This window comes from Ptychodera flava, chromosome 18 (assembly GCF_041260155.1).
Source record: "Ptychodera flava strain L36383 chromosome 18, AS_Pfla_20210202, whole genome shotgun sequence".
In the NCBI taxonomy this organism is placed as follows: domain Eukaryota; kingdom Metazoa; phylum Hemichordata; class Enteropneusta; family Ptychoderidae; genus Ptychodera; species Ptychodera flava.
This window is the reverse complement of record NC_091945.1, coordinates 34,745,409-34,758,776: the sequence shown is the minus strand read 5'-3', so window position 1 is coordinate 34,758,776 and position 13,368 is coordinate 34,745,409. Positions and strand designations below refer to the sequence as shown.

Genomic DNA, 13,368 nt, shown 5'->3' with positions numbered 1-13,368 from the left:
CAATTTATATTAAAAATCTACCATTTGAACATATTGGTGGCAAATGTTGCGTAAGAAAGAGGTACACTCGTACTCGGCTCGGTCACTTGTTGTAATGACACGACTGTGTGTCTTGGTACAGTTTTACAAATTTGTACTCCCAGTCCTGTATAAATACACCAAGATCAGTGAAGACAACTGATGAAAAACTCACACACCTGAATGAATGCCGATTCTTAATTTCAGTTGTTCCTCAGGTAAGTGTCTTATCCTGAAGCCCGTGACAACAGCATTGAGCAAGGCCAATGCCATCCTTGCGATCTCCCTGGCATGGAAATCTCCGTTCCGAATTGGTAATCCTGACACCACCATGTAGGCATCGCCAATGGTTTCAACCTGGCAAGTTCAAAAGAAAGATATCAGCGCCACAGTTAATCTAATTGAACCAAAAAAGCAACGTGCAACTTGATTTTAATAATGGCAAACTGCCAACAAAAATGCAGATCTTTGAGTCTTGGGATGAGTCACCTTCAGCTTTCAAAATGTACGGCACGGTCGCCATCGTTTTTGCAAGTTTTTGCGTACAAAACTGGCATCAGGGTAATTGTCGATGTCTGAACGGTGTGCTTTGCAGGGCTGCTATAGACATCATCTTCACAGTGAAATGAACTATACATACCTTGTATACATTATAGTTATCGATGATAGCATCAAAACACGTGTACAGATCATTCAACATGTTCACAACCTAGGTAGGAAGAGTTCATAAAATATTAATGCATAAATTAATCTTACGGGAGAGTTACAGTTGTTCACCTCCCACATAGACATCAGTTATGCACAATTCATAAAAGATTAATCTTAGGCAAAGGTCAAAACAAATCTACAAAGATTAATTTTACGCAAAGGTTATGACATTATTATATATAAAATTGCTTCCGTTTCATATGGACAGGTTCGCTGGGTCAGAGCAATATTCAATGCGGCGTTTATACCGCGACCTTTTTGATAATTATTTTATTTCGGTAATGACACAACCAAAATGCAACTCGAGAATTTCTACGAAGATGTACTCGTCCATCCAAAGCTTGTATCGCTAACTACTGCAAACTGCATGACAATACGAATAATGTGGACTATATACTAAACACTTTCACTGGTAGTGAGTGGTTTTAAAATTTGGTTTTAAAATTTGATTGTATAAAATTTGCGAGAGTTATCTACCAAGTTAACACGAATCGTTCCAATGAATACTAAATATGATTAATGTCAACAGTCTACGTTTAAAATATACACTGAGAGAAAACAATGCTGAAAATAACATTCGTCAGACTCAAAGTGAATATTCAATATTTGCCCTCTGTGACTTCTACTTTTTAAAAGGGAATATCACTATCTAACTGTTGATGGCGCTCGTCCCAAGACGGCCATGTATGTAAATCATGTATCATGACAAATGAGGGAGACCTACAATATAACGATATGACTCGAAAACATCATTTTCTCAGTCATGTCATGCGATCAGTAATTAAATTAGATATCGCTCAAACCTGCGGCGGCTCAAGGTGGTAATACGTCACTGTACAGAGATCATGTAAGCCAACTGTAAACCATGACAGATGACAATCTCTGCACTGAAGTCTCTGTAGTCCATCCGTGATCGAATCGACTTTAGGTTTATTTCTACACAATTATAAACTTACCTCCATGGGTGTGCTGGCTGCAGAAAGCTTGGTGAAGCCCACGATGTCACTGAAAAATATGGTGACGCTTTCGAAAGCCTCAGCGGCAACTGTCTCTCCTCGCTTCAGCTTCTCCGCAACGGATCTGCAACAAAATGACTTTTACATTTGAGTACGCAGATCAGAGTTACCAGACCGCGACGCTGTACCAGACAGACGCCAAGGAAATGAAACCAAGCGAGTGTCCATAATCATTATTCAATAAATCTGGTGTGTACAATCAGACGAGGCCACCTCAGTCGAACCGTTATCAATATCGTCTACTGATGACCACTTGCAATAAGCCGTTTATTTTTACTTTGAGATAAAATCTTATCTACAAAATCTTAGATGTAACCAGATATCATGCCATGTTTGGGCAGATATTGATGAGAATACTTTCGATTTATACTGATAAGTTACAAGATTGAGCAGCGATGAATAAAGGCTTGAAGGTCAGTAAGCTTGCAACAAACACGGTGGACAGCAGAGGGGGAAGACTGTCTATGAACAAACACAGCTGCAAAATAAGCATGTGCTTGCATCTTGCCAAATTGATGTATAGCATTGACGTACTTTGGCAAGACTTGGTACAGCAACTCTTCTGCTCTTCGCTTTTCTTCGTAGAAAGCCTCAGTTCTCTCTTCCACTAGAGTTTCTAGGTTATTTGCATATTGTTCCATTCGTTGCAATAGATTGTCTAAAATATTTCCAGTGGCACTGTCGTTGGACCTGCAACAAAAACGAGAAAAAATTGCATTAATTTCCCGGAATGTTGTTAAAACCTGTCTCCATGCGAAGAGTGCCCTCGGGATCATAATCTTTCACATATTCAAATTCTATCAGCAAATCTAGAAACAACCTACGCCAACAGACTCTTTAAACAGAATAAATGTTAGCACCCCACCCCACCTTGACCATGACCTTTCAGTTAGGAAAGGGAGAGTCACTGAGAGTCCATGGCAGTTATCGATATGTGGGTAAGACTGATGTAGTATATCATTAAATACAGTTGCAGGTTACCCTTAGCCATCGAACACCAAAATGAATAAATGAATAAATAAATAAATAAACAAATAAAAATATGAATAAATAAACAAATAATCGTAAGCAGAACAATACACTGTGGAAAAATCGCAGAGATCAGTGATCATTTAGGAAAATATGACAAAGTAAATTTGCGATGCATCTCAAAATGTACTATGATGTGTCGCTGTCTTTGAAACGAATAGACAATAGTGGTTCTGTCAGCCCTACAGCAAAAAACAGGATGGTTGGACAGTCTCATATACATTACGTTTACTTTTTTGTACGTGGCACACAAGTTTTGTAGATAACATTGTAGATAAAAAGAACCGACTCATTTGAGTGTCTGGATAGAACACACAAGGGAATTGCTAGATTACTAAGCTACTGCAGTGAACTGCAATAAAACTGCTCACATTAATTAGTTCAGCTGTATCCAGCTGGCAAAGTCGACAACATTGTATGTCCCATGCAGACAGTTTGTCTGGGGAAGTTGAAATAAACAAGATTTGTACATGGACCAGTGATGGTAATGTTACATTGTATCTTAATCTTGAACACAGGGTGACAATCGTAAACTTCCATTTACAACCCCAGACAGAGCTAGTTTTGCCTTTGGACAAGTAGAATTTTTTTGTCTGTATCAAGTAACCTTGGTCAACACTAAAGTGGCCACGGTGAAACAGAAACTGCCCAGTTTATAATATAACACACTACACGCCAATCTGCCAGCTGGCTACAGCTGAAACTAATTAGTGTAAGCAGTTTTATTGCAGTAGCTTAGTAATTTAGCAATTCCCTTGTGTGTTCTATCCAGACACTCAAATGAGTCGGTTCTTTTTATCTACAATGTTATCTACAAAACTTGTGTGTCACGTAACAAAAAGTAAACGTAATGTATATGAGACTGTCCAACCATCCTGTTTTTTGCTGTAAGTTGGGTAGCACTACAGAACGAATAGCTCATTTCATTCGCTTACTTGTTCAGTCTTCTCATCTGTGACTTGAGATAACTGTAGTCAGGTCTTTCGGCTTGATCTTCTGCCCAACAACGTTCCATCAGAGGGTAGAGTTCCTCTGGACAAGTGGATCTATCAACACTGGGTCTGAAGTAAGGTTTGTGACCAGCTTTGACCTTATTAACGATCACTAGAAATATGATGACATGAAAACGTCCGTTACCAAACGTAGTTTGGGAAGTACCTAGAGCTTATTGTTATTTTCTTATGAGGGGAAAGTTGTAGGCTCTAGAAATGAATTTTAGTTTGTTGAGTTTCAAGGGGAAGGATTACTGACCTTAATAATGTACGGTGTATTTAAACAATAAAGCACACCCGGCGATGGTATACCACGGGATTTTGACCAGTTCACGACATGCATGAGCGATAGCGAGTGCATATATGGAGTGAACTGGTCAAAATCTCGTGGCATACCGTCGCCGGGTGTGATTTATTACTATTATATCATACAGTATATTGAAATTCTGGCATGGAACGTCAAAAACGGATTTTTACTCAACCTGAGAGCGGTCGCATATGCCAGCCGTGGTATATCGCCAATATACCACGGTTCTTTTCGCGTCTCGACCAATCAGATCGCTGTATTTGCGCCATCAATATACTGGTATGATATAATGTTACTTATAGAGTATCTATATGTATTTTCAATGACATGTTTGCTGTTATATGATAGGATGACGCAACTGAGTATTTACGTCATACCATCTGAAGACTATAGGGCGACAGCAAAGTTCTACTTTGAGATAACAGTTTGTAGAATGAAGTAGAAATCGATAAATTCTTACGAAAACCAGTCTGTCAAAATTGTATGGAAATGTGATTTTGTTCCGTTATGGCATGGAATTGTAGGCGATAATTGTAAGCTGCAATTGTCATACTATAGTGCGAATTTTCCGTAATCAACGAATCGTCGCTGGCGATGTAAATGTATTTCTATAACACTGTTGCGTACTTATGTTCATTATTCTTCACAGGAAGGGGAAATTATCCGAGAAAAATCCGATGCATGGTTGCTAACAATGTCTTATTATGAACACCCTAATTCATTCACGCGTTTCTTTCAAATGTTTCGTACGCTCACTGTTCGGCGAGAAGTCGTATTGAACAAAGCAACTACGAGTTCTCAGGATATGACAAAACGTGCTTTGAAAGTTCGTATCTCCAATTTGTTGTTTGTGAGACTTTCCAACTTTAGATATGGAAGGGGAAATTGGAACGAACTTTCGCAAGCAGCAAATTAAACACACTGCACGGTGCCTTTCAACCCACAAACACAAATGAGCTGGCGGGGAGGGGAGTGTATCCATGCAACGTTAACGAAGGCAAATCCATTATTACCGAAATTAGAAATAGACGTTATAAAAGCACAAATATGGACAAAGTTTCTATTGATTTGTGGTTCCATCTACATCAGAAATAGCCGCTAATGACCCAAATGTATGCATTCCACGGTCGCGAAACTTTAAAGTAGCCTCATTTGTCAAATATCGATGCAGTATATCAAACATGTTCCTCCAGCGGTTACCTACTCCAACGTTGTTGTCCAATTACGCTCCTAATGATGAAACCCTTCAGTCCATTTAGCGCGTACAAGCAAACTGTTTCCATCTGAAGGGCCTCTAATTTTCCTCAGGAACAGACGAAAATGAGTTAGAGCACGAAATAAAAAAACGTACTTGAGAGAGATGTGGCGGTGAAGAACATTTGACCAAGTACTTCTACATTGATTTCAAAGTTGGTCTTTGCTCAGGGCGGGGTCAGGGATCCTGACTTTCGTGTAATATCGAGGGAACTGGCGCCCTTAATTGTTAGTATTTTTATTTGATGACGATAAATGAGACAATTTATCGAGGTTATAACTCTAACTGAATGCTGTATGTTAACGGTTATCGACAGTAGAAGTGTGTGCCATGGGCACTATATGCATGTCAAGGGTTGGTAAGGTTTCACATGTCCAACGGCATCCAGCAGATAACTCGATCGATGTGAAAGGGGAAAATTCAATGATTCATATCAAACAAAAGACGTTTACAAATGCTCACCAGCATCTAGTCATACAACCATGCATGCATGCAGCACTTACGCACGCACGCGCTCACACATACATACATACATACATACATACATACATACATACATACATACATACATACATACATACATACATACATACATACATACATACATACATACATACATACATACATACATACATACATGATAAAACTAATTAAGTCCAAATTTGCCGCATTTTGACCGAAGTATTTGATAATAAGTCGACGAAAAAGCTAAGAAATATGTCAACTCTGAGACGAAAATCATAATGTGAACTAGATTCTTTGGTGGTTGACTTTATTCTGTGACAAGTCGAAAGAACGAATACATACAGCTGAAGACTAAGAGCGAGTTGACTATGGTACATATAGTTGTTTACAAAAAAAACTTTATTTCCCATTATTCGCCGGTTTAGTGGGAAAACATACACGTGCACAATGTTTTCTATCTGCATTTGTCTTTATGCGGGGGCCCTCTGGATTTATGCAGAAGTTGCCGAGTCAACTTGACAAAGGCATGTCAAAGGTCTAATCACCGAGACAGTAGCACGCCTACTGTTAACGCTGTGATCCACCGCTGTATGTTTTGTTAACTAAGGCAAAGTGGAATGTTGATAGGTTTTCTCGAAGATGCCGGGGAAAACGAGGCCAGGCCCTGATATCATTGACTAACCTGGATGCTGTTAGAGGGTAAGACGCGTGGGAGACTCGTTGGCTTCTATCCACAAAATCAAATTGGATGTATCATATTTCTGAGAAAAAGTACAAGGCCTGCGAATTGTGCAAATGCAATAATACTGGTTTGTAAGCCTTGAGGCTCTCGTAAAGACCTTAGTCCATTAGAGCCATAACCCATGGGCGTGTGTTCATAGTTATTGCATTTAAACGAGTTGTTACACGTTTTCAGATACGCGTAGCCTAAGGTATTACTGTCATCGCTTGTATTTTCATAGAAATTTCTAGAAAAGAGCACAATTGTTCAATATGAAGATTGGAGAGTTTGACATTACACAGGGAACGAAAACATAAGGGTGATCCTTTGCCATCTAATGCGAACAAATGGATGTGTGACGTCAGTGAGTTAAGAATGTCATGTCTTATTCTTGCTTTTGAAAATCGATAGTTTTGAAAGCTGAGTGAGAGTTCGCTATGAATTTAACCCTTTCACCCCCAGTTCCCTGTATACAGGTCCAACTTTACCATAGAAAACAATGGATTTGGGACAAACCATGGTGGTGAAAGGGTTAAAACCGAGAACCATCGCATGACTGCAATATGACAGGTTTTGTTACATTCGAGAGGAGAATATTTCACGGCTTTTCAGACGTAAACGTGAGGAACGTTTTTAAACGTTATGTTGCGTTTTAGAAAACATTCAATATATATTTTCGCAGCCTGTATTGAAGGTAGTATTGCTCCTTACCATCCGGGGAGAGATCCATGTGTGATACATAAAACGGTCCACATCGGTGAACTATCTCTTGGATAATAATACCAAAACTGTACACATCACCCTTCTGTGTGCCCCCTAAAGGGGGTGAATTCATACGAAGTAGTTCTGGTGCCGTCCACAACAACCCTGAAAAAAGAAGTAAATTAGAATTCTTAAAAGCATTTTCCGTCCGTAAGCCAGCGATTCAAGGTATTTTATGCGGTAATGCCGTTGTATGATCAGGCTGATGCTATACAAAGGTGAAGGTAATTTAAAGCCACATTAATCGAGTTGGCTGTACTACGGCAGCGGTGGAGAGGTTTAGTACGAGATACGGGTTGATTTTTTAATGAATTCGTACAAAGAGAACTGTGGGAAAAACAAACCGTCAACTTTTGAGACATTATCGATATCGGGAGAGGATGTACGATTGCATCCTGGGCAGTGAGCTGCAACCCTGGTTGTGCTAGATTTTACAGCTTGGTCTCATTCACAATAGAATATTCACAGAACTACGATGAACAAAACTTTAATTGATATCAGTGAAATTTTGCCTTCACATAAACAGCGGGGGGGGGGGGGCGAGTGGTGGGGATGGTTGGCGATGGGTTGGAAATTTAGGATTAGAAATGGGATATTACTATCACCTGCTACGTTGACGTTGAGTTATAACAAGTTTATCTAAACTGAATAAACCTTACTTTGATAGTATTGATGCTGACCACACTCTTCGTCATATTCGTCATCTTCCAACCTAAAGTGGTTCAGCCCAAAGTCGGTGATCTTCAGCACAAATCTGCTATCCACTACGCAGTTCGAAGATTTCAAGTTGCCATGGGAAGTGATAACACTGCTATGAAGGAAGGACATACCCTGGAAATAAATATAAAAGATCGGTAGTATTGTGTTTAATTTGCCATCGCTTCTCTAGGGTCTATAGTGTTGTCGCCACATTGTCTGACGGTGATGGTTTACCTCACTGATGGTACAGGTGATAAAATGCATGATTTTGTATTCAAAACAAACGACATATCCATGGTGATTTGCTAGGCATGTTACACTCAAGATCAAAATCTCCTTGTCGAGATTATGCGCGTTTGTTCTCAAACACTGATGTACTCTTACGCTTGTTTTATTTCATTTCCGTACACCCGCAGTATCTCTTCCAGTGAGTAAATTCTCTTTTACTTAAATCAAATATTGATCACTAGCTCGAGTAAATGCCTTCTTTAACCTTTCTGACAACGTTACTTGTGTACCAGCTCCATCATCTTAATGTACATGAACAATACTATCTGCTTCGGACTTTTAAAGCACTTATTTTACAAAGCTTTGTGAGTTATCCGTCTAAGTTGGGATTTATTTTTGCAAACGATCAAATCTTAGACGTGGCTGAGACTGTTGTTCAGCTCTTTCTCTATGCCATTATGTAAAGTAAACGTTAAGGATACCACAGTATTTTCTACTGCCATCAAATGAAGGCAAAACTCACCTTTACAATATCATACATCAATGAATATCTGAACATCCAATCAAGCTTGATGGCATCGTTTTCCAGAATGTCCTAGAGGAGCAAATTACAAGCAATGCATCCAATGAAGGCATCCATTAGCTGAAGAATCTCTAATTTGCCATGTGCATAACTTTACGGTTGGAAAACAAAAAAATTTCACGGAAGCGAACCCTTTTAGTGGATGACGCAATGAGACGCTGGTGAAATGTAAAAACGTCCGTTAACGATGATGGGGTCTGACAGAGCTCATCTGCTCTGCTGTTTTGTCTGCCTCAAAGTGTTTATTTCCATAGTTGTCCTATTTCATTTTCTTTTCCTTCAATTACTATAAAAGCATGCTCCAACGCGTTACTAAGGATACGACAAAATAACCCAACATGAGGACACCGTACCTGCAGACTCCCTTTTGGACAATATTCCGTCAGAACACAGATATTTGGTGGGTCTATGCAAGCGCCGATGAAACGGGTCACGTGATCATGCTGGATATCTCTCATCTGAAAATCAGTGCAAAATCACACACGTGAGTGTTTTTTTACAGTTTGTGCGATGTTTGTACATGATCCGGCGAAAATATTAATTTGACGATAACCCCACTGTAACAGAACGCAGATATTAACATTCCGACATGAGGCCAGGTACAACAGTAGCCAGATATCTATAACTATATTTTTGTCTTAAGAAATCATTTATTCACTTAATTTATGGAATGTTGGCAGCACTTATGTATGATCTAATAGAACAAGCTCTAAAAACCGGAACACTTTCTCTGCCTTTTGACTTTACATTGCCATTGGCAATCCTCAAAAGTAGCACTAGAATTTGTGAATCAGTGAAAAATGACATGTGATTATCGTCAAAACCTTTGGAACCTGCAATACTTACAACCTATACCAACGAATCCAAATGCGGGACAGATATTCTTCAAGTAATCTCAACTTTCACAATACGTTTTTGGTCAAGCACTTTGTGAGGGCTCACTTTGAAGCTCATGTGAAAGTCGAATTAATATAACTTTTCCCTCTTAGAGACAACACGGGGATGGCGGCCCTGCTTGAATTTCAAGTGTCTGTAAATACTGGGTACAGGACCTGTAGTAGCAAACTGTTTTACCCGGTGACCCCCTCTCCCCCGGCATTCTTTCGAAAGGGAATGATTTATAGTTTCAGCAGGGAAACTTGAAGCAAAAGCTTAACGAATTCGATTTAGAGACACGTACTACCCTAGTCTCTAAGGTGACTGCTACTTTTTCGAACAGCCTAAAGTAACGTTATCTATTCACAAACCATCAAACTGAACCAAAATATAATTTCAAGCAAAAAATTGCAGCATTGGCACAATCGAACGCAGAACAGTAGTATAAACAAATGAAGAGAGGTTTGGAACAGAGCCAAATGTATGTAATGGCTTGTCTACTTCGTATTATCTCATAGCATGGTTCAACCAGTCGAGTGGAAAACCCATCAAAGAAAATGAAAAGACGCAAGCTTTGTCCGTTTATTGCAAACAAGGGACCTTCTAAGTGTCTTGGATCTTTCTTGCCTTAGGGAACATGGTACTTATCCGTCTACTCTCTGGATTTCTAAGGTTTTCTCTAACTTTTCGTGGACTAACATTATCTCATGCTATGTTGGATTAAAAAACCAATAGCATGCCGGAGGACAGTAGTGATCGAGATAGCCTTAACGTGAACTAATTGAAGACGAGGAACAAATGTAAAGCGTGTTTTTCCTTCTGGGAACATTTTCTCCAGGACGGAAACATCACGTGCGCCGAATTGACTGTAACAGAGTACGACACATCGGCAGTAGAACAATGCTATCGCATTCAGAAAAGTACCCACTAAAACGTGAAAATACAAGAAAACTTTGTCGCCAATGGAGATAATGTTTCAAATTTTCATGTCAGAAATCTTTTCACGGTCGAATAGAATTAAGGTACGTGCTGCAAGTGGACAAAACTGCTTGCATAGGCGCTAAACTTAAAGGCAAAATGCAGGCTCTCGGCCCGATTCACTTCGTTTCGTTTAGATTCACGTGTTAAAAGTAGATATTTAGATTTTAAGGAGGTATTCGTAGTGCATGTGCTTGGCGGTGTGGACTTCTATTACCCGTAAGGCAATGTCAGGAAAAGCACAATGAAAATGAGAAAAGACAGGTTTGCGACTGTTTTCATCATAGCGAATCACGAAAATTGAAATTTTGATAAGTTTCAACAAGTCAATATCTTTGAAATTATATTCATCCAATTAAAAAGTCACCATTAAGGAACGGAATTACACAATTTATTGTTGTCAAAAATCCTTGAAATTGTTCAACTCAATTACTGTAACAGCATAGAAGTGGTGGCAGTATTACTCATTGTTAATTGCTAATAAAAAGACCAAGTAAAATCAGTTAGCCTTCTTGTCAAATAAATAAATCGTCATACTACGCATTTCATCAAGAAGAATAGATTGTGATTCACACTTTTACTTTCTAAAAAACATGATTATTAATTGTGTGAAATGGTAGAAAGAAGACAATATACCGTTATAGAAGTGTAGGCCTACTGTACCCAGAACAGAATCATCAAACCCGCAAACAGTGAAATAACGATTAATTTCAATGAACATTTGAATGAGAATCATTGATTCAAACATAAAATTCATAATTATATAGATATTTTGAAAAAAAATAAGCGTAAGGGGAAGTTGAACATCGTATAAGTGTACACAGTTAAAGAACAAAATATTCATTAACAGAAAATGGATATTGTACTGCAGTATGCAAATATAAGGCTCGATGTTAAAACAACATTCAATAAACATGTACCGAACCAATGTCGTGAAGGAGCCTTCAGCAGACACTTTTGATAAAAACTGCAATGGACAACATCTATTAAGTGGACGTGGTAACAAAATTAGGTTCTTGGAAACATCAATAATACTCAATAGCTTTACTAATAGTTAGGTTGTAAGCAAACATGGCGACGGTCTGACTAGTACTGAAAGGGGTCAACACCGGGTCAAAGACATCAAATGCAAAGTTGGTTTACCAAAATATCGTTCGGACTGTCATACTTAGAATGGTGCCCATTAGCGGCGATTTACAATCCACGCACATCGGTGACAAAAAGACGCGCTCATCTTCCCTTCTTCGGAGATAGAGAAGTATCTAAAATCACACACTCCGAAACAAAGTTGAAACGATTGACAGAAGCGTAGACTAAGCATGATAAACCGGAAAATGTTCAGTGAGTCGAGCATTCGACTTCATTTTTAAAACTTTAAGCGGGATAACTTAAAGGCGCTCTTACAACAAAAGTGAATTTCAGGCATCTTGTTTAATTTCCCGTGGAATGTAGGGTGAAGTGCACTTGTCGTTTTTGATTTGCAATAAACCTTACTACCAAGAGGGTCGGCATAAATTAAACATTATTTTGTTACAATAGCAAAATGCAACACTGAATGCTTTGATATTTTACGCAGCTTGTTAGCTTTGGCTGAAAGTTGATATGGAGAGAAAGATTTGCTCATGCAATGAGAAATGTCACCCCCTTACGTAGTAACGCACATAAAATATAAACCTATGAGTATCGAAGAAATTTTCCAGAGTAATGTTTTTTAATGAATTGTAAAATATATAAACTAAAAAGCACAAAGGTTAGACTTATGCAACCATCACTACAACGGTGAACACGAAGTAAAAGCTTAGTATGCAAACGATGCGTTACTGAGTACCACACTCTACGAGTGCAGCTACATTCGGCGGTCTGTCGTTCGGCGCACACGGACACACTGACGCCAATTACACGATTATGGCGGTCAGCCCGAGGGAGAGCGAGGCTCATTATCTGATAGTCGATATTAAATACACCCTCACTGTAAAGTGGTAATGTAACTTGGGAAAATGTACCAAAGTGAGGTGTACTTCTAATTTTGAAAATTGTAATCGTCTCCTCTGCGTTAGATATACGACTACACCAAAATGGCGTAATATATCTCTGAGTCTAGATTTGGCACGAAAAATAACAACTGTACAGCTGGTAGAGAGGCAGGGATCTGGAAATGTAGTATGATTAGGGTGTTCGATGCTTTCACCAGCAGAATATTGTACGAATCACCATGCCCATATTTAATCGTTTTTGTTTATAGATTGAGTATTTGTTAACGTAAATTTCTGCGACTGAGTTTTTGATATCAATGTGACATGAAGATGTGCGGTTCGGTTTTTACATGTTAGCCGTTGTTTGAAGATTTACCGTTTACCGTTGTGACAACGTGACAAGGGAAACTTCTATAATGACCTAAATTTACCTTACGGCGCGAACGTATCTACCTATGGCAGACTAGAATTTGTCATTAGTGCACCGCTTTCGTGTAAACGTATCGAAGACTATTGTGGTAGTCTCCAGTGAAGCTATTAATCACAATGTCGGTCATCAACTCCCTGTAACTTAATTCAATATTTTACATTGCTGGGTCAAGCCTGGACGAGCTTCCCTTCTGACTTTTATATGGGGCGATTGTCTAGTTCGAATGCATCATGATATTTGTCACTGTTCTAACTGGCGATGAAAACTATTACGCTTCCTTTCGGTGAAAACATGGCTCAAAATCTAGCATCATACACAAAATAATCTC

At 39.0% G+C, this 13,368-nt stretch overlaps 1 protein-coding gene across 4 annotated transcripts in view; it reads right to left on the bottom strand.

The window, feature by feature from the left end:
* The window catches only part of LOC139117469 (atrial natriuretic peptide receptor 1-like), a 294,651-nt gene that overhangs the window by 4,541 nt on the left and 276,742 nt on the right, over positions 1-13,368 (bottom strand). For all 4 annotated transcript variants that reach the window (XM_070680595.1, XM_070680593.1, XM_070680592.1 and 1 more), the window contains exons 10-18: positions 9,137-9,241; positions 8,724-8,795; positions 7,933-8,104; positions 7,223-7,378; positions 3,707-3,875; positions 2,277-2,432; positions 1,683-1,806; positions 659-727; positions 198-375 (exon numbers count right to left, since the gene is read on the bottom strand). In XM_070680595.1, coding sequence (XP_070536696.1) covers positions 198-375; positions 659-727; positions 1,683-1,806; positions 2,277-2,432; positions 3,707-3,875; positions 7,223-7,378; positions 7,933-8,104; positions 8,724-8,795; positions 9,137-9,241 — 1,201 coding nt within the window. The remainder of the gene's footprint in view (positions 1-197; positions 376-658; positions 728-1,682; positions 1,807-2,276; positions 2,433-3,706; positions 3,876-7,222; positions 7,379-7,932; positions 8,105-8,723; positions 8,796-9,136; positions 9,242-13,368) is intronic.